Raw genomic sequence first — 21776 nt, forward strand, 5'->3', positions numbered from 1 at the left:
AGGGTCAAAATGAGTTACTAGTCTGATTGTTCTAAACACTCTAAAGATTACATCCATAATGTTCAGTGGGACTGGAGAGAAAAACCTGAATATTCTCACCTACATGGGAATCTTTTTCACTACAGAAAAACTCATTATTTTTCATCCTGATTATGCTGCCATTATATACAATGACTTCTATGTAACTTGATTATTAACCTCTTCGTCATTTTAGGCAGAAATAAAAGTTTATGCTAACGGATGTTCAAATTTTGGTGTTTATCAGGAGAGCTATAGTGTTTCAATGTAATACATTAAATGCAGACAAGTAGTATTCTGTTTAAGTATATAGATAAAAAGAGAGAACTCTGTAGCAACGTGAAATTTTAAAATAGTAAACAAATAAGTAAAGAAGACTATCTTTCAAATAATTTATTATATTTGAGGATGCATTTTAATTCCATTCGACAAACACATTTTGGCTGAGAAGAATAAATGGACAGACAAAAAGATATGGTGACAAAGAAATGTAAACAATATACTATGAAAATACAAAGGACACAAATGACATGGGATTATAGCAGTAGTTGCTAAGAGAGAAGAATAGTTATCATAATGTATTGGCAGTATGGTACAAGTGTCATAAGACTGATGTGTAGTGTTGAAAAGCCACTCTTTTATAATCAGAACTGGACTATAATCTTGGATTTGCTGAATCCTTAGCCACATGATCCTGGGTACAGAAATTTAGTTTTCTTCAATTTAAAGAAGATACAATATTAACCTCATCCACTGTTGTGCGGATGAAACGATTGAGAAAATACTTAACATAGTGCCGAGAATATTCTAAGAGATAAATTAAGAATATTATCTTGATTTCAAACAAAACCAAACTTAAAACCAGTCAACACAGGGAGTTTGGCAGCAGAAGTGACAGCCACCGAGGAGAAAAGTGGCCCAGAGGTCCAGGTGGGCGTTTTCTAATCAGGCTGACGGAAGAGAGCAGCTTCACTACGGGGACCTCAGTGCAAGTTATACTGGAGCCATATTCCACAGGGCTGAGAAAGCCAAACTAAATTATTTGGACAGGAGTCTTGCCAGAGGATGCAAAAGCCTGGGTGAGTTTGGAAAATGCTCTAATGGGCCAGAAGAAGCAGATGTAACGATTTTCACTATATTTTTAATCCAAAATTACATGCTCCTAATATTTAATAAATGGACTGACGCTAATATTCCTTTACTTCTTATGTGAGTTGGAATCCTGAGGAAAGGAATCCTGTAAGGAATCCTGAGGAAAAACTGGGAGTTACACTCTAAGGAGAAGTTATAGAGAGGTAGTCACTTTATTCATCCATCTTTATACTGAGGTTTCCTATTCAGTTGGGCAACTCTCTGACTTTTCTTACTTACTAGCAATTACGCCGGCTTTCCTGTTACAGGTAAGTGGTAGACAAAAGATTCTTGCAAACAAAAATCACGTCATAAAGATAATAATGTAAGAAATACACAAACACATGACAAACACATTACTAAAGAAGCTGACACTCATCATATTATTACAAGCTTTTCATCAGCCACATTGCAACATAAAGGCAACAATGACCAAGTTAAACCAGATCTGACAGTTTGCCAAAAACGTCTGCCATTATCAGGAAACCTATCGGACATCTGTATTGATGTCCATTATTGCCATTATTGCCAATAGCAAACCTTGCCTAAACACAACATGCTTTAGCACCATAGCAAGCGATATTTTGACACCATCACAAACTTCTAAAATTTTCTGCAAATTCCAGAACTCCCCCAACTTTCAATAAAATGAAAAATAAACACTTATAATCTTCTTTTGATTTTTCTTATTTGATAATAAGACAAAAAAAAAGTCATACATCATTTGGAGAAATTTGATATATCCAGCATGGAAAAATGGATGAAGTAATATGTACGAAATGATATGGTGAGAAATTAAAATTTCTTTGTCAGCAAATATTGCTGGAAAGAATAAATAAATAACTAGAAGGTTTGGGAGAAATTATAACAAAGTGAGTAGCAAAAGTTTTGATAATAACAGAATCAAAGTATAGATATTTCTAATATTTTTAGTTTATAATACTATTTCTGTTTGAGTAATACTTAAAGTGTTACTCTAAGCCACCAAGTATATTACCTACTGAAGAGTTGGCTTTTTTTGACTGAATTATTATTTTAAAAAGGGTAGGATTACAGAGATAGAGGTATCTGTGAAGTTCATTTACTATATCTGGTGACAAGTAGGTCAGAATTGGACAGAGTGACTCAGGATTTTATGGATGTGGTGTATGTCGTATAGAGATGAACCTTTATATCTTGAAGACTATCTTTAATGACAGGGATAGTGGGAGGGCGGGGAAAAATGTAGATGAGAGAAAGTAAACCCTAGTTATCAGCAATATGCTACTTAGTAAGTATTTAGTAAAAAATAAACATAAAAATATAGAAATAAAAAAACGCAAACATAAAAATAAAAGAAAAATAAATTATCTTTAAGAGAATTATCATGTGAAAACAGCCCTCTGAAGTAGAAATTTGGAAATCATGTGATTGTGCTATATAAAATGACATATGTCATTTTTAAAAACTGTCATATCTGCTCCCTCAACAAATTTTAAAAAGAGTATTTTAATCTGCTTCTATGCCTTCCAGATGAAGAACTCTAGCAGGCTTTAAAGGAATTTGTCTATATATATACACACACACACACAACACACATATATGTAAATATGTATATATTAAATTCCTCATTTTCTGACAGATAGCAAGAACAAATTATTGGTATCAGGGAAGATTAACATTTGTTTGTTGACTTTTCATAATTAAAAAATTTATTTTCAGTTTCAAACTAGAACATGTAGCAAGATTTGGCAAGTACAAACTCTGATCCAGTCCTTCTAATTCTGATATATCCTTGTGGGTTATTGTTCTTGTTATGGATGGTCATTAAAACTAAACATCAAAATACCAAAATAAGCTTAACTTAAAAGATGAAATTCAAATAATTCTATCATAAAACTTTAGACCAAGATTTTTAAAAATGTTAAAGCACAATCAATGCTCTCTCTAAAATACTATTATTAATCATATTTTAATGTGATTAATGTGATCAAGTGTATCTATATTAAATAAACTAACAAGAATTTTAGCTTATTTCACTGATTATTATGTTTTTGTGAATGTTTTCTATTGTTAATAATATATTAGTAAATCAGTGTATACATTTGATTCAGAAATAAGTACATACATACCAAGGTAGTAAAATAAAAGAAAAAGTAGTGATAAAGTGATAAAGGTGTAAAATAAAATTAAAAGTATATTAACAAAATATTTGGCTATTTCTTGTTTAGATTCTTTAACAAGCAATGGGAAATCATTAGCAATATCTGAGTGATAGAGTTAAATTATGTGAAATTTGGAAAATAATTCTCTTAAGTCTAGAAAACAAATTGAGGGTCATTGGAGGGTAAGTGGGCAGGGAATGGGGTAACTGGGTGATGGCTATTAAGGAGGGTATGTGATGGGAGGAGCACCGGGGGTTATACAAAACTAATGAATTATTGAACACTACATCTGAAACTAATGATGTACTGTATGTTGACTAATTGAATTTAAATAAATGAATAAATAATAAATATTCTTTTGTAATAAAAATGTTATTTTTATTAAAAATGAAAAAATAAAATGAACATTTGTCATCTTCTGTTGAGGTCACTGTAACAAAATAAAACTGCAACGCATAAGTAAACAAAAAAAAAATGATCTGACAACCATATATATGGAAGTAGGGAGAAAGAGCAGGGAGCAGGCACGGTGACATAATTAGATTCCTCAAATCATTAGTGATAGGTCATGAAGGCCATCATTAGGAGCATCCTTAGGAATAGGCATCAACAGACAGGAATGTGATAAATTGGATGCAGAGAGCAAAGAGTGGGCAGGTAAGAAGAAATCTGAGATTACTCAAAAGGGTAGTGACTGGGAGACTAGAGATGAATGAATGATATTGTCATTACCAGAAACAGAAAGTCAGAAGAAACTGCTTCTATGGAGAGTAGATGAGATTCGAACAAATGAGTTCCAGTTTACAGTAAGGCTTTGAAGCAGAACTCATACTGGGTATTTGAAAACACAAATCTGATACTCAAAAGAGGGCCAGGAGGGTCGCAGGTAGACTTAAGAATTGCTCATGTGGCTCCCCTAAGAACAAAGAAGACAAAACTCAAACCAAAGCAAAACATAAAGAAAACCTAATCATGTAGGGATTAGGAAAGAAAGCGATACACAAAGTCAAAGTACAACTCATAAAGCATGAGCAGAAAGACAAAAAGAGAACAAAAAGGGAAGGGTCACGAAAGCCAGGGGCACTTCACAAACAGAGAAACAGCCAAAGGCACCAGGTTTTGCCAAGTGGTTAGCTAGGAGAAGCAATGGGTGGTGGTCATGTTACTAGATCCAACCATTGGAATAAAGAATATACAGACACCTGCTCTGACTCTGATACACTCATTCATGTAATGAAGGTAGACTAGGATTTACTTAATGAATGATACAACATGTATCAAAGATGGGTTAGTAACCACAAGTGAAAACTGAAAACACCAAAAAAATGGACTATAGATTCTTATTAAAGTTCTAATATTAACTTTTAATATTGATAAGTCATTTTTTTCCCTTCAAGTCACTGCTGTTATTTGTGAGGTAAAATCATTCAACCAGATATGATGTAAGATCTCGTATAGTTCTAAAACAGAGTTCTTCTAAAAATGACATTATTGCTTATGCAGACAGAGGTTAAAATGGATACTCTTAAAAGTTGCCACTAAAGAAAGAGAACATATATTATTCCAGATGATGCCTGGATTATAAATAATCCTTCAATAATAAACACATTAAACAAACTCCAAAAGAGTATGTTATATTAAAATTATGTTAAATACTAAAATTAACTTTTGTAAAAATAACTTTTGTCCTGAATTTTAGCCACACTTTTTTTTTTTTTTTTTTTTTTTTTTTTTGGGCAATTGCAGTTTAATCATTTTATGGCTGATGGCACCTTAAAAGGCTTTCAAGCAAAAAGAAACATGTTGACTTGCTTAACCCAGTGACTAAGTGAATAGAAACTTACATAAAGACACATATTACTTTTTTTATAGTTTTTTTTTAAGATTATTTATTTATTTATTTGACAGAGAGAGATCACAAGTAGTCAGAGAGGCAGGCAGAGGGGGAGGGGGAAGCAGGCTCCCTGCTGAGCAGAGAGCCCGATGCGGGGCTCCATCTCAGGACCCTGGAATCATGACCTGAGCCGAAGGCAGAGGCTTAACCCATTGAGCCACCCAGGTGCCCCAAGACACATAATATTTTATATTAAAGGTGGATACTGATTTTATGTTCATAGAGGAGAGGAGAAGAAGAAACTTATTTAAGAAACTCTTCTTATCACTCTCCAGAATTCCAGTAAATTATCAGATATGCATAAAAGCTAGGAAAATAAATTTGATACCTATGCTTTATTTAAGTTAGATCAGGCTGTCAGAAAGCCCAAGTTATTCATTTCAGCAACTGTTACACGTTTCCGAAAGTGCCTTCAATTCAAGGCTTGCACTTATGTAATTACCATTAAGCGCACTCTGTACTTAGGTAAAAATTCACAAATTTCATATACATAAGATGGTGCAAAGACAGGAAAATGTAACTTACTGTTTTTTCTCTCCCAGGTTCCACTCGATCAGGCTTTGCTGTGCCTGCTGCCTGTGGTTGTTCTTTCATTATTTGAGTTGCCTCATCATCCTCCTTGGACAAACTTGGAGGCCGGCCAGAGGGTTTATCTTCCATCTTGGTCTGTGGTGGCTTCTCCTGTACTACCTGTGGAGTCACTTTGCCTTCTGGCTTTTCTTCAGTGGTTGGTACTTGAGTTTTAAATAAGTCTTGTTTCTGTTCCTCCTCTAGAGCTGATGGTTTTGTTAGTGGAGGTAACTTTTTGTCTTCAGGTGCTGGCTTTTTCTCTTCAGAGGTTGGTTTCTTTTCTTCAGGAGGTAGCTTTTTTTCTTCTGGGAGTGACTTTTTGTCTTCAGAGGGTGGCTTTTCTTCTTGACGGGCTGAAGTTTTGTCTTTCTCTAGTTGACTTTCTTGTTTGTGATCTGTGGTCACCTTTGGGAGAATCTTTTCAACTGATGGTATTTCTTTCACTTTTTCTGGAACTATTTGCTCAGCTTCTGTTTTTACTTCTTCTTCCTTCTTTTTCATTTTTGCTTGGGGAGGCATTGCTGTTTTCTGAGATGGTTGTTCTGGAGGGACAGGCATAGGAGAGGCTTTTGGTCCTGAAGGTGTAGGTGGCATTTTGCCCATATCTCCGAGCTGTCCTGATATTGCTCTCTGGGTTTGGCAATTTAAACAAAGCCATTCTTGAATCTGCAAAGAAAACAGCAATGAACAGATTAACTATATTATAATGGATCTGTTTTGATGCCTATACTAAGGTTAACAGCTGGTGATTTCTAGTTGCTCTTTTGTATAGGGAGAAGGTAGGTCCTTTTTTTCCAAATCAATGAAATAGTGACTTCTAAGGAAGACTGCAAAAAGACTATTTATAATCTAAAAATATGAGGAATCCCTAGAGATGGGCAATTCACTCTCCTCACCATAAGGAAGAAAAAAAATATATAGCATTAAAGATGGAGCTGGGGTTGGGGGGAGGGTACATGGAGTCAGGGGAATATTCACTTTTTTGGTGAAGAATCTATATTTGTTCCAAACAGAGTATTTTGGAGCGTGGGGGCTTCAAAATTGGTATTTCATAGATTTACACAAAAGTATTAAATTTTGTGGTCATTTTCTATTAACTACAATTAAGCAAAAGTTCTTTTAGGATTTAGCGCATAATCTCCTATCTCTTGATGTGGGTCAAATGTAGTTCGATCTACCAGAGTAGAACTTCGCAAAGTACATGAAAAGTTTTCAAGAATCATTTGTGCATAATTCTCTATCTGCTTTAGGGCTGAAAAATAATTTCATTCTTAATAATATTCACATTTCTCATGCAACTGAGCAAGACACAATCACTGGCTCAAATTGTTTGGTATCTTTCCCCCAGAGTTTTTTGAATCGCTGACTAAAATAGTTCCTTGCATTTCTGCTCCTCAGTATAATCCGTGGGCCATTTGCACCAACAGCCTGAGGTGGTCATAAGACATGCAAATTCCTAGGAATTCCTAAAACTGTTTTAGCAGGATCCTGGGGGTTGGAGAAGGAGTAAATAAACTGGTTAATTCTTGGTTGATTCTTTTGTAAGCTAAATTCTGAAAACGACTCTCTCATAACACATACAAATGATGGCATGGGAGACTGTTTATGTTAGACTAATAATATTGCAGAATTCTTCCCTTATTGATGTATGCTATATTTTTCTTACCTTATAAATATTATAATGTAAGAACTAAAGGCTATACATGTAGCTTCTAATTGTTACATTTAACAAATACCTATTCTGTAAAGTCCAAGGTAGGAAGGGCATAGAAATAGTATTGTATTCATATGTTGCACTGTTTTCTGAGTTCAGTTTCAAGCTGCTTTCCATACTGGATCACTCTTTCTAGTTACAGGACTTAAAACCACTCATTGTTCTAGAATATTATTAGAGATCTAAGTTTTATTTCTTATTTCAGCTTCTAATTTCATTAGAGATATAAAAAAAAAATGTTGCTTAATAATAATGACTTAGGAGCACCTGGGTGGCTCAGTCAATTAAGCATCTGCCTTTGGTCAGGTCATGATCCCAGGGTCCTGGGATGAGCAGGGAGTCTGCTCATTGCTCTCCATCTGCACCTTCCACCCAACCCCCACTAGTGTTCTTTCTCTCCCTCTCACTCAAATAAATAATACCTTTAAAAAAACAATAATGATGACTGTTTTACAACCTATAAGCCATTACAATTCTTATTTACTTATCTAAAAAGTTAGGACAGAAGTCCATTATTTAATTTTTGTAAAATGTGGTCTATAGAAGTATGCGTTATAGGTTCATTTGCTCTTTTCTGTGTACAATCATCCAATACCAATTCTCTTCTTAATTTCAGGTCTCAGCAACTCTCAAGTGAATGGTGGCTTCTTTGTATCAGAACTTTATAGAAAAGTTTTAGGAGAGAAACTGGTTTGATTCCTTGTGTCAAATAGGAAAAGCTCTCTCCAGCCCTTTCTGCCCAATAGTCCCCGGAGGGGGCACTTCCAGAGTACCTACAAAAAGTCAACCTTTACCTGTGTTGTGGTTTTAAAAACTATGACTCAGTTGAGCCACATTGGAGGATATTTTCATCCAGAACCTGCCATTTTTTAAAAACAAAAGCGGACGCAAAAGCAGCATCACTGCTGTTTTGTCACAAGGATTCTAAAAACCAAAAGCAGGTGTGCATTAAGCATTCCTGGCAGGCCAGGTCCTAATGTAAAGAAGTTAGGGAGTGTTTTATATACCAGGAACACTGGTATCATTACACTGCAAATTTTTATCAAAATAATAGTGTGATTCTTTTATCTGAGTTTTCGGAACAAATTATTCTTACCAAGTTATCATCTCATCATCTTATAAGTAATAGCATGTATGATACCACAATGGTACACAGCTCTTGTTAAAATGAAAATGTGTTGAGAAAATAAACAAAGTGACTATTTCAAGGCAATATACTCATTATTTTCACATATTTAAAGCTGAGGTAAGAGGATAAAAGGTATCCTCTATTTAACCTACAGTGCCACAAAAAATACTTCATTTTTCCCAATTTAAAGTAATGTTTGATAAAACTACAAGCTGTGATAACCACACTAGTATGGTCTGCAAGGCAAAGGGAAGACAATGTCAATCTAGAAGAAAAAGGATCTTATCCTGAGAGCATCGCTGGCTAGATCAAACTTGTGTTTTCCTTAAATTTCCATCCTTATGCAGTTAAACCTGATATTTTTATACTTGGTCTCTCAGTTGCATGACTGATTTGCATTTGAAATAAGATTATTAAGACAAAAAAAAAGATTATTAAGACAAGTCTAATTCTTTTGACTTTACACTTTGATTAACTGTCACCAAAATTCATTTGGGGGCGCCTGGGTGGCTCAGTGGGTTAAGCCTCTGCCTTCGGCACAGGTCATAATCTCAGGGTCCTGGGATCAAGCCCCATATTGGGCTTTCTGCTTGGCAGAGAGCCTGCTTCCCTCTCTCCCTGCCCGCCTCTCTGCCTCTCTTGTCAAATAAATAAAGTCTTTTTGAAAAAAATTAAAATTTAAAATAATTTAAATTTTTAATTTAAGTAATTAAAAAATAAATTAAAATTAAAAAAATAAAAGTTTAAAAATCCATTTGGAGACTGAATTTACTGAATTTACATGTCAAATAATAACAACATAATTCACTTATGTATCTATTCTGTATATATTTATTTGAGTTATATCTATGGAGTACATATACCATTGAGCAAGGATATGTGTAAGGCTTATTTCATCATGGAACTTGCATTCAAGTAGGAGGACTAAGATACGGGTTAAAATAAATATATAGTAAAAATATATTTACATATAAGGGAAATGGAAAGGATATAATAGTTTCAATGGGATTGTCTGATGAGTTTGTTTAGAACATACGGAATTTGATAATTCATGAATCCCAAAGGAGAATTTTTTCAGCAGATAATTAGAAATGCTGAATTGGAAGACTCATATGTGTGTCTCTTCTTTCTGCAGCTCTAGAACCAAAATTAGAACGCCAACAAATTCAGCAAGCAGAGGAAGTTATAATATCAATAAGGAATTAAAAAGCGGAGGAAAGGACAGTAACACCAAAAATTGTATATTTTTTTAATATGCAAAATTAAATTGTATTAAGAGAGGGCATATAAAATGGAAGAGGCTAGGGTAAAATCAAAAGTAGAAATGAGAAAAGCAAAAGTGATCGAATTTTAATAATGAGTAAAGTGAGTGAAAATTAATTTTCAAGAAAGTTCATTTTGGGCATATGGGTTATCACCATTGTCATATTACCATTAAATACAGACATAATTAGTAGAAAAATTGGCTTCACAAGTGACAATTTAGGAAATACTCTATAACCACATAAGATGTAAAAATCTGTAGTTCACAATTTTTTTTGAGTTCTTTACCAAAAATAATCCCAAAGATTTTTGTATTCCTGTATTCAGGGATTTAATTAAGAAGTATTACATTTCTAGGTCCAAAAAAACATTATCTGCCCTCTTAGTTTGTCAACAGCCACACTACTAAACACTCATCATGTTTCTAGACCAGTAACAATCTGGGGATAAAATAAGCAAGATGCCTAAATTATACAGAAATTCAATGTATAAATGATCACTGTCCATATACGGTTTTTTACCACCTGAAAGGATTTTACCACACATAGCATTAACTCTTTCTGCAAACTGCAAAACACTTGACTATTCATAGTTTGCCGTAAGGTTAAACATCAACAGAATTACAGCTTTATCTTTGAAAATAAAGACAGTAAGAAAGGGGTGCCTGGGTGGCTCAATCAGTTGAGTGTCTGACTCCGTTTCAGCTTAGGTCATGATGTCATGGTTTGTGAGATCGATCCCATCAGCCCTGCTCCACACCCAGCAGGGAGTCTGCTTGAAGATTATCTCCCTCTGTTCCCCCCGCTACAAATAAATCTAAAAAGAACCCCAGCAAGACAGTCAGAAAATAAATCTATATCATGTAATATATATTCATATAAAATAAAGCCATTGCTGTTATATTATTGGGTTTACTATATAGAAAATACATAGGAAAATACAGATGCTTATGGAGGCTTTTTTTTTTTTTTTTAACTTACAAGTCATTGTTATGGATGCTTCCAGACTATTTTCATTTCATTGGTTTCACTAGGTTCTTAAATTATGTTTTATTTTCAGTATCCTATAAATATCTCCTAATAGTATAAAACATAAAAGATTTTATCTATATTATTATTAAATGTATCAAATACATTCAGAAGACTCTGTGAGACCAATCACCTTTTAATCAGGGCTTCAACATTAATAACCTGGATACCAAATTCATTTCCAAGTAGGGGAAATTCTGATAAACAAATAGTGTATAAAAATAACTCCATGTCGATCACAACATACTAAAATGTATTCAATTGTCAGCTGGTGCATGTTAATAGAATGCATTTATCTTAACATCCAATCATTAGGGCTTGTTCAAAGCAATGCTCCACAAATCCATTAATCTTATGAGCAAAGTAGGAAATGAAGGCAATAAAAACCCAGAAGAGGGATGCTGCTGTGCTACTCAGCATTTTTCCATCAATAAGCAATTTGCTTTATATAACATTTCAGCTGTAACTATAGCAACAATACCATTAAGGAAAATCTCCAAACTTCAGGCCTGCCTATTTATTCCTTTTAAGTATCATTTCGGAAGCACGATAATAAGACCTGCAGCAGGTTGAAAGTTGGCCGTTAGACTTGAAATGGTAGAGAACGGATGGCTGCAAAGCCTGTAGGAGACTTCACAGTCATATCTGAGACGTCTTCACCGCATTTTAGCATGAATTTTCATTAAAAGACCAACCAGGCGAATTTGGAAGCTCAGAGAGTTTCCACCAACAACAGTATGTAAGGAGAGATTACATACCCCCTACTCAAAATTCTGTAAAGGAAAATCAAGGCATCAAGGGAACTTATACTCAAATACCTCGGAGTTTCCAGCACACTATTGTCTTTGAGTCAACAATAAACATTTTACACAGGTTTCTGTTTGTCTATCTGCTTCTCACTCAGAAAGTTATTTTTTTCAGCTAAAAAATAATTATACTGATGATCTGTTTAGAAATCACTATTTACTCACTAACAGGCCCCCAAATTGGGAACCAATGTTACCTGCAACTGGTCACTGGTATCAGTCTCATCTATAGTCTTGGATGAAGGTGTTCTATTTATCGAAGGCCTATATATATATATATATACACATACACACACACACACACACACACACACACACACACACACATATATATTTTTTAAAGATGGTGTTTTTAAGATTTTATTTTTTTGAGAGAGAAAGAGAGATAGTGAGAGAGAGCACATGAAGGGGGTGGGTAGCAGCAGAGGGTGAGGGAGAAGCAAGCTCCCTGCTGAGCCAAGAGCCTGACACAGGGCTCAATCCCAGGACCCTAGGGATCACGACTTAAGCCAAAGGCAGACGTTCAACTGACTGAGCCACCCAGATGCCCTGGGCCCATACACTCATACAATTCAAGTGGACATTCTGAAAATCAGATTTTTTTGGTTTAAATTTCTAAATATATTTCCTTTTGTTATTTGTAAAAGGGAAAAGGACTGAATTCACAGTTGGTGCACTCTTTATTTCAGATTACACAATCGGTTCCTAGACTATACAATCAGGATATTAGAAATCTGTGATCATTCATGAGACTGCACTTTACAAGTATATGCAATGATGTATTTGTGGTATTTCTATTCTTATTCTGTCGCTTCTAAAAATGAATGAGATGTGTGTCAGCTCCTCTTCTTATACTGTTTTTGACTAGAACGTATAGCCTTCCTTAGTATTTTTGTTCCCTTTACAATCAATGAAACAAGAAAAACGCATATCCAAAATATGTAAGTGAATGATTGGGGTTATTCCTCACTTATTTTCTGTGAAGATATAAGAATTATATCAGAATGTATCAGAACATAAATAGTCATATGAAAACAAGCAAAAAAAAACCCCAAATAGGCTATTTAAACATTAACTTCCAAAGGAATCGCTGAACGTTAAGGGTAGGAATCAATAATGAAACCAAACAGAATACTGGATCTTGTTAGGAATTTGTACTGGGGTTGTTCTGCCTGGGTTGAAATTGATCTGTGGTCATGTCTTTCCTCATCTCTTCTTTTATGTGGATGCTTATTTCTATAAGACCACATACCCCCATACACCCACATAAAGTATTTCACCGATTTGAGGCTCTCAGTGTAAGTTTCTATATAATGTAAACTATATTATCAGATATTTCCATAAATAGCAACATGCCAACTAAAATCATGTATACTCCTTCAGGGATTAAAATTGCAAACTCTCAGTTGACAAGCTTTTTGTGTCCATTTTTCTTTGACTAAACCAGGATCAGTTTTCTAGTCATTTTCTCATCATAATTCTTATGTATTTTTCTAAACTAAGAAAGTAATCTCTGAGTGTTTCATGTTTTAAATGCCATTAAATAAATAACATATACACACATGCATTAATTAAAATACCTCTCAATTACTACATTAACACAATTTTGACAAAACTTGAAAAAAATCAGGGGCTTCCTTTTAGAAAGACACATATATTTATGTGTATACATATATACACACATACATATATACACAGAAATATACATATATAAATATATATATTTATATTTATTTGCATGGATAAGAACTGCATAGGGCTCATTTCCCTATAATGTCTTCCTTCTTTCTTTCCTTCCTTCCTTTCCCTCCCTCCCTTTTCTCCTTCTTTCTTTATATCTGTATAGAGGGAGTAAGAAGAGTGAGCTCACTGAGACTACCCTTTGATTAAAAAAATCTATCTGATTTAGTTCAATCACAGGGATCAGGGTAAGTGATCTCTCACCAGTGTGTATAAAGGACAACTCCAAAGACACAGCTGTTTTCTCACTGGCAACCAATGATGCAAACTTACAGGTAATCATACATAATTATTGTGTTGTCTTTAGCTAACTCAGCTCTAGCAAAAACAGAAGGCTTAAAGAGAAGGCTCATCTTTGGATTCAAGGCATTATTATTTGCGATTAATGGTTCTAGTGTACTACATTCTAGGCTGACAGTTATTTATGTAAGTCTGGTATAAAAAATAACCAACAGTTTAAAAAATGTCATTTATGTTATACAATGGCAAGTTTATTTTTTTAATAATCAGTTCTCATCCCTCTGCTTTTATAAACTTGTATTATATTCCTATTACAAGAGGTGCGTATTTATTTTGCATATGTTAATTAATACATCAAAGCAAAAATTACCTTTTAAGTCTAATGCAGTCACTAGTCTGCACTACAGGCAATGAGTAATTGAATTTTATAACAAATTTTGAAGATGTTAACACACTTCACCACAAAGGAATTTTGTTAAGATTACAAAGCTATATGCATTTGGAAGATAGATTATTTAAAGCACATTGACTAAAATCTGTAGAACACTTTATAGGATAAACAAAAACCAGTCCCAGTTTTTAATTTAAGCATCATTGTGGATATAATGATCAAAGACAGAATAATCTCACATATGAGGGAGACTGAAATGTACAGGAAGGGGGGAGGCACGAGACCTACCGGATGATGGAGAATGCATGCAAAGTGGGTGGAGCGGAGGGATGGGGCAGTGGTGAGCCCTTCTACAGGACATGGTGTGGCCCTGGAAGCCCTTTTTGCAGGGGAGAATCAGTGTGTTGATTTTGCAAGGCATAAACTTGTCTAGGGTGAACTTGGTTTCCAAAAATTCCCTTCCCTAAATGCTTCCCATTATAACGTGACGCCAGAGACATCTGGTGTGAGATAGGGAGGGCAGAAGCCAACAAGCAGCCACGGTGCTTTCTGCATGCTCAGACAGCTAGAACAGGGTCACACGTACTGTTGGCAGCTCACACATGTCACTTACTGCTTAGGACAGTAGGCAGGCATACAGCTGCTCTGTTTTTCTCTGGATTCTTCTTCAGCTTCTTTTTTAGCTTTTAGGATGGAGACAATGAGAACAGACAGGGTTCTGGTCTGTCCTCATGGGTTCTAGCTGGTCCCTGCTCTCCCCTCTTTTAAATTCATCTTTCTTTCCTCTGCCTGACCTCCATCCTTCAATCTTCAGTAGGCTTTCAGCGATCACTTACTTAAGATCATATCCTTACAACAAAATCCTTATATGGATTCTATACTTCCTAATGGTCTGTTTCTCTAATTAAAGTCCAAGTGACAGAATCACAGTGAGTCATCTGTTATTCAAGGAATGATGATGTATTACACTTTTATACAGTTATGTTGGTATGTGTGCAAAGTAATTCCAATAGTGTATTTCAGATCTCAAGTTGCATGGCAAAGAAAGTACACTTAACTGGAATTCAAGAGAAATAGGGACTATCTTTGGTTCTGTCAGTGTAACATGCATAAATAGATTACCTAGAAGTTTTTGTTTTTTATTTTTTTTGGGGGGTGTTAAAGTTATGGTAAAAAATTTTAAAAAGCCACCAAAAAATATATACACATATATACTATGAAAAATTTTAAAGGGTTGAACATCCATGCATCCACTGATCCCTTAAATGGAACACAGACAATATTATTAGAGACTTTTGCTATCGTATCCTATTCTGTACTCTCAAAGAACCACCACTATTTTAATTTTTGTGTTGTTATACATTTTTATGATTTTAATACGTGTATAATCTTTATATACTTTTTACTCTTGTGTATTTTTGAACTATATATAGTTTTGTGCATTTTTCCCTTTTATTCTTTTTCAGTAAACACTGCTTAGATACAAAAATGATCAACAAAATATGTGTGGGGCATAAAGAAAAAGTTTATAATGAACACTTGGGAACCAATGATTCAATTAACAAATGGAATATTATCATATTTGTAGCTTCTTTCAAACTCACCTCTTTATATCTTCCTTCAAGTTAACTATCATCCTATCTTATCTGTGTATAATTATGATATATTGGGCATAGTTTTATCCTATATGTTTAAGTCCCTAAACAATATGTTGCTTGCTATTGAATACTCTGAAAAATGGTACCTAAATTTCCTTTCTGTTTTTGAGTCTCATTTTAGTGTTAGAGTTTTAAAGTGTTATTTTAGATGGAAAGGTAGGTAGGTATGTAGATAGATATGGATAACCTTTCGAATCAAAGTATTTCCTCAAAACCAAACTATGGTGCTATTAGCTAGTACTGATGATAATGATAGATAAGTATTACGTGTAAGACCATAGCTAGGTGTAGCCACCATGAGAAACAAGAAAATGTGTGACTCACGTGAACTCATTCAACTTCATTTTTTAATTTTTTTAAGATTTTATTTATTTATTTGACAGGCAGAGATCACAAGTAGGCAGAGAGGCAGGCAGAGAGAGAAGAGGAAGCAGGCTCCCCACAAGGCAGAGAGCCCAATATGGGGCTCGATCCCAGGACCCGGGGATCATGACCTGAGCTGAAGGCAGAGGCTCTAACCCACTGAGCCACCCAGGCACCCCTCAACTTCATTTTTAAAAATATTAGAGACCCAACAAAACACATCTGTGCCAAACTCAGGTTATAAACCAGCAGTGTACATTCCCTTCACTGGACCAGCTTTTAATTAAAAACTTAGTAAAGACCCTACAATCTGAGTGATCAAAGATTACTGAATTACTATGATGCTAATTTTTAAAAAAGTAGAATATGATTGTTCAGATATCCAAAAATAGAGTTCATAAAGATTTGAACATTCTGTTTTTAGATAGCTTTTGGCTTCACATTTAGTAACTAATGACGATTGAGGGATCTCAATAAGACTTTAAAGTAGTGTTATTCAGTTCATTCACAGTTCATTCACAGAATATTTACTGCTTATTTGCAATGATTTTCATGATATTTTAGCTATTTAGCTAGATATTGCTAAATATATAATATTTGCTGTCAGAAGGACCAACATAATTATATAAGAACCAACAAAAATACATGAAATATATATTCATATATGATTCATGTATGATTTATAGATGGAAAATAATGATCTATTATAGAGTCTAGGCTGAAACTAGTGGGGACAGGAAAAAAACCTCAAATTTAAGTAAACAGTCAAGAAAGACTTAGTTTATCAGTTATGGCATGACTATAAGCATCTGTTTTAAAACTAGTCATTTCTTCAAGCTGTTCTTTTTCTGGCAGCCAATCATAGACTTGAGGATCTAAGTCTCATATATTAAACCTGAACTCCAACTGTATTTTAAAAATATATAAATGCATAACATAAATACACACATATATTTTTATTAGACTACCTGTTCATGAAAAACTTTGAACAATTGGAAACTATCATCAAACATTACCTTGACTAGTCTGATATCCTGAAAGATTTTTTAAGGATGTAATTTCTGTTGATGATGCAATAACCAGTTGCGTGACTGTATTTCATTTAATGACCCCACTATTAGAAAAATATTCTAAATACAACAATGCAAACATAAGTCAGAAGGTAGATGCGAGGGAAGAGAGAGTACTAAAGAATTTAAAGTAGTTTATGTAATTCCATAAATAAAATATTATCCATTTATTTCACTATCTGGTATTCGACAATGTGCCAATAATGTGTATTATACATTCAGACTTTCAGAACTCAGTCTCCAGCTCAACATTATACTGCTGCCAGCAAACAGATAGGTGTAGCCCTTAGAAGCGTGAAGACTCATTAGTTATTCACAGAATCCAGGGAAGAATAGACATTTCAAGTAGGTTTAACTTTCATGTGTGTTGTTGTCTCTGGCTTATAGCCAGTAAGGACGGGATGCAGTGAGGAGGTGCTGAGAGTGGATAATATAGGAAGTCCAACTGGCAAAGATACTAATAAATATTAGGCAGCAAAAACATACCATTTGCCTACTCATTCATGCAATGAATAAACTCGTAATTTTAGAACTCCTCTCCAGTTTAATGGTCAGATAATAACAGAAAGTAAACACTAGCCCACATAAACCAGATTTTTAATAAGAGACATAAGTTCAATTGATTTCCTCCTAACGAACAAGAGATACTGATGGATGGATGCTAGTAAAAAGATCCCAAAAGCTTTACAAATACCATCAACCAGAAAGACCACTGGACATAATTCCAGAACTTAGTCTAGTCTGCATATTTTCATCACCTAAAGGGAGCCCAAGACACCCCATTCAATCCTTGTTATCCCTCTCTCCACCCACTCAGATCTGCTCATTGTTTCCTAGACAGTGAGAATGTGACGCCAGGGATGAGTCAGGAGTGAGGGGACAGGAAAAGAGAGGGTCTTGCCAGAGACACATGGAATGCTTAGTTTTCACACCTGCCCGGACTGGATCTCTGGTTCAATGTGGGAGTGGTATTTCCAGGGATCTGTGGTGTCCTGAGGCCCTCTGAACACAGGAGAGGCAGAACAGCTCCATGAGGAAGCCAGCTGGATCTGTACTGTCTGCATTGCTCAGCCAAGTCAAGTGATTATTGAGTCAGTAAGTGGTATGATTCTTTTCCATCTCAAAAAGAATCTGACCAAGAAATGTACCCTAAAAAAAAAATCAACACCGCTTTCTGAGCCTTTAGGTGTGTACAGTGTGCTTGGCTGAAAAATAGGACTATAAAACAGAATTCCCATTTTTAACAGATAACTGATTTCCATTTAGCATATAACTTCCTCCTGAGGCTGCTTGTAGTTGAAGAGGACAAGCTTACCCTGAAGGAATGACAGTGCACTGCAGAGGTTACAAGCTTGCACAGATGACCAGGGTGGCAAGAGAAGAAATGGAATGAAGGAACTGACACTGCCCAGGAAAACTGTCCTAATTTACAAGGAACCTAAACATTTAAACATGGAGGAGGAACAGGTTCTGGGAGCCAGTGAATATATTTGTCTCATTGACTCCTGATGACAATCGGAGGAGAGAATTTCTACAATCACATTCACTATACAGATAAAGAAACGGAAGCATAGAAACTCAAGAGTCACTTCGCGATCAGTATCTAAAGCTAGTAAGTGGCAGATCTCAGAGAAGAGGTCACAGCTCGTACATCTGGATTTTAAAGAATATAAAGGATACTTAGAGCTGAAGGTGGGATTTGCCAGAAATGACACACAAAAGAAGATAACAAAAACCAGATTCTTGGAAAATAGCTCTACTTACACAATAAGGGAAACCAGCAAAGCCAAGTAAACAGGATCATTCAAGAAAGTGGGGGGAAATCAGCAATTTTTATTAAACTCAAGTGAAAAAGATGGGAATTTCAAAGTGAAAGGCAACACTGCCAAATATTGCACTGAGGTTAAATGACATATATTTCAAAAAGAGTGGCAGACCAGTCTCTTTTCACAACTGAACCAAGTACTCTCTTTATATATTTCCTTCTTAATTGATTGCTTTGTCCCTCTCATCTTTGCAATAACTGTTTTGATGTTTCTCAAGTGGCCTACATAACTGACTATAAACAATTGTTTTATCTGTGATTAAATATATAATTATACCTAAAACAATGAGTTATGTTTATTACACTGCTTCATCTTTATGTGATGAGTATAAGCATTTAAAAACACAAATGAAGTGAAACCTTAGAATTCAATTCAAGTGTCATGGGAGAATATTGCTTTGAATGAGATCAGATTTTGAAGTAGAAATTTATTTGTGAGATATAATTTTTTTCCATATAGAGTATTAAATGATTAGACTTGATGTAAACTGTATGTTACTGTAGAATGAGGCTCAATACTTTTTCCTTTCTTTTTTCCTAGTTTTTAAAATGGACAAACTGGTTAGGATTTAAATAAACAATGAGAATATTCTATGTGCTTTGTATATTGATGCATACATGGAAAGCACCATAATTTTTTTTTTTTTTTAATTCCTGGAGAAGCTACTGAGATACCATACTTCACTCAATTAATCTATCATTCCACATATTCTCACCAGATATTGTATTGGGTGCCCGCTATTAATATAGAGATTAAATATAGAGTTGCTTATTACAGAGAGCCCAAGGTCTAGAAGAAAGAAAGAAAACAGTCTCAGTATTCTTTTTTTTTTTTATTTTTAAGTTTTTATTAACATATAATGTATTATTAGCCCCAGGAGTATAGATCTGTGAATTGCCCTGTTTACACACTTCACAGCACTCACCATAGCACATGCCTTCCCCAACGTCCATAACCCAACCATCCTCTCCCTACTGCCTCCCCCTGGCAACCCTCAGTTTGTTTTATGAGATTAAGAGTCTCTTATGGTTTATCTCCCTCCTGATCCCATCTTGTTTCATTTTTTCCTTCCCTACCTCCCAAAACCCCCACATTGCCTCTCAAATGCCTCATATCAGGGAGATCATATGATAATTGTCTTTCTCTGATTGCCTTATTTCACTCAGCATAATACCCTCTAATTCCATCCATGTCATTGCAAATGGCAAGATGTCATTTCTTTTGATGGCTGCATAGTATTCCACTGTGTGTGTGTGTGCCACATCTTCTTTATCCATTCATCTGTTGATGGACATCTAGGTTCTTTCCATAGTTTGGCTATTGTAGACATTGCTGCTATAAACACTGGGGTGCACGTGCCCCTTCGGATCACTACATTTATATCTTTAGGGTAAATACCCTGTAGTGTGATTGCTGGGTCATAGGGTAGCTCTATTTTCAACTTTTTGAGGAAACTCCATGCTGTTTTCCAGTGTCTCAGTATTCTCACTATAAAAACAAAAGGTGCTCTGGAAACACAACGAAGATGGGATCTATGTAGAGTAGGGGACAGTGAGAGTCATGTAAGGCTGTTCAGAGGAAATGACAACAGGTCTAAACTATGAAGTAGTGTTAGCCAGACAAAAAGCATGCTTGGCTGAGGGGCAAGTTTAACAGTGAATTTATTATGACCAGAAGTGTATAGAAAGGGAGTAATAACTGCAACATAGCAGATGCTCAAGAAAAGGTACTTTGCTGTCTCACATTGCCATAAATTATCTTATACCCATACTATATGTATCCCAGACTACTACCTTTACTTCGTGGATCAGGCTAAAAAATATTCCAAACCTAAGATATTAAAACTTTCTTGATTTTTTAAATGAAAGCAAAAATATAAATTTGATAGTTCGACTATTATACTTAGTATATATATTCAGGGCAGCTGAATCCTCATATTTTATTTTATTATACTTTATTTTATTTATTTCTTTAAAAAAGACTTTATTTATTCATTTGAGAGACAGAGAGGGCCTAAGAGAGAGCAGGAACAGAGTAGGAGGGAGAAGCAGCCTCTCTGCTGAGCAGCGAACACAGCACACCTTGAGAGTAAGCTGATTTCATTTGGTATTCTGTCGTGTTTTAGGTATATGAAAAAAATGTTTTTGTTTTAATAATCTCTCAACATCTATAATTGTAACATATAATCACAGCTATAACAAATACAAAAAATTTAGTTTTGTGAAGAAATTAATCAAAATGTTAACATCACATCAGGCCCCATGAAAGGCTGATTTTCTAATGTGAAAATTTCCTTTCTTTTTCTGAGGATTACTTAATTTTATGGTGCCCTTTTCAAATATTAAGATTCCAAGGAACTCTATTTATTTTAGGCATTTAATCATTATCTCTTATTAACAAGTATTATCTTGAATTATTACAAAATAGAATTTAATTCTGGAAATGTCAATTTCAAATATGGGGTATATGCTACAGAAGACATGAGATAGGTGTGCATTAAAAAAGAAATGAAAATAAAATCAGCATTGTAGCCAAGGACGTAGGCACAGAGCTCTTGAGTGTTAACTCCACAAACACTGTCATTCATTATTGTTAACAACCTTGAAAACAAAAGCACATCATTTACTATGTGACTAAGCCCCACCCTCTTACCTTAATATTATCTTAAACAGGCTGGCTTGGTTGTTCTTATTTGGGTTTGGGTTTGGTTTTCACAGCTAATAACCTCACCTCAGTGAGGCTCCTGCTCACTTAGCTCCATTTAGCTCTGTTTTATTCTCTTATATAGGCA

General features: G+C 34.9%; 1 protein-coding gene across 1 annotated transcript in view; it reads right to left on the minus strand.

Annotated features, from left to right (window-relative positions):
* The window catches only part of PCLO (piccolo presynaptic cytomatrix protein), a 397938-nt gene that overhangs the window by 195694 nt on the left and 180468 nt on the right, over positions 1–21776 (minus strand). Inside the window, exon 4 of the mRNA XM_080818063.1 lies at positions 5713–6423. Within this exon, the coding sequence (XP_080674189.1) occupies positions 5713–6423 (711 nt within the window). The remainder of the gene's footprint in view (positions 1–5712; positions 6424–21776) is intronic.

Source organism: Martes martes (assembly GCF_963455335.1).
Source record: "Martes martes genome assembly, chromosome: 11".
Lineage (NCBI taxonomy): Eukaryota > Metazoa > Chordata > Mammalia > Carnivora > Mustelidae > Martes > Martes martes.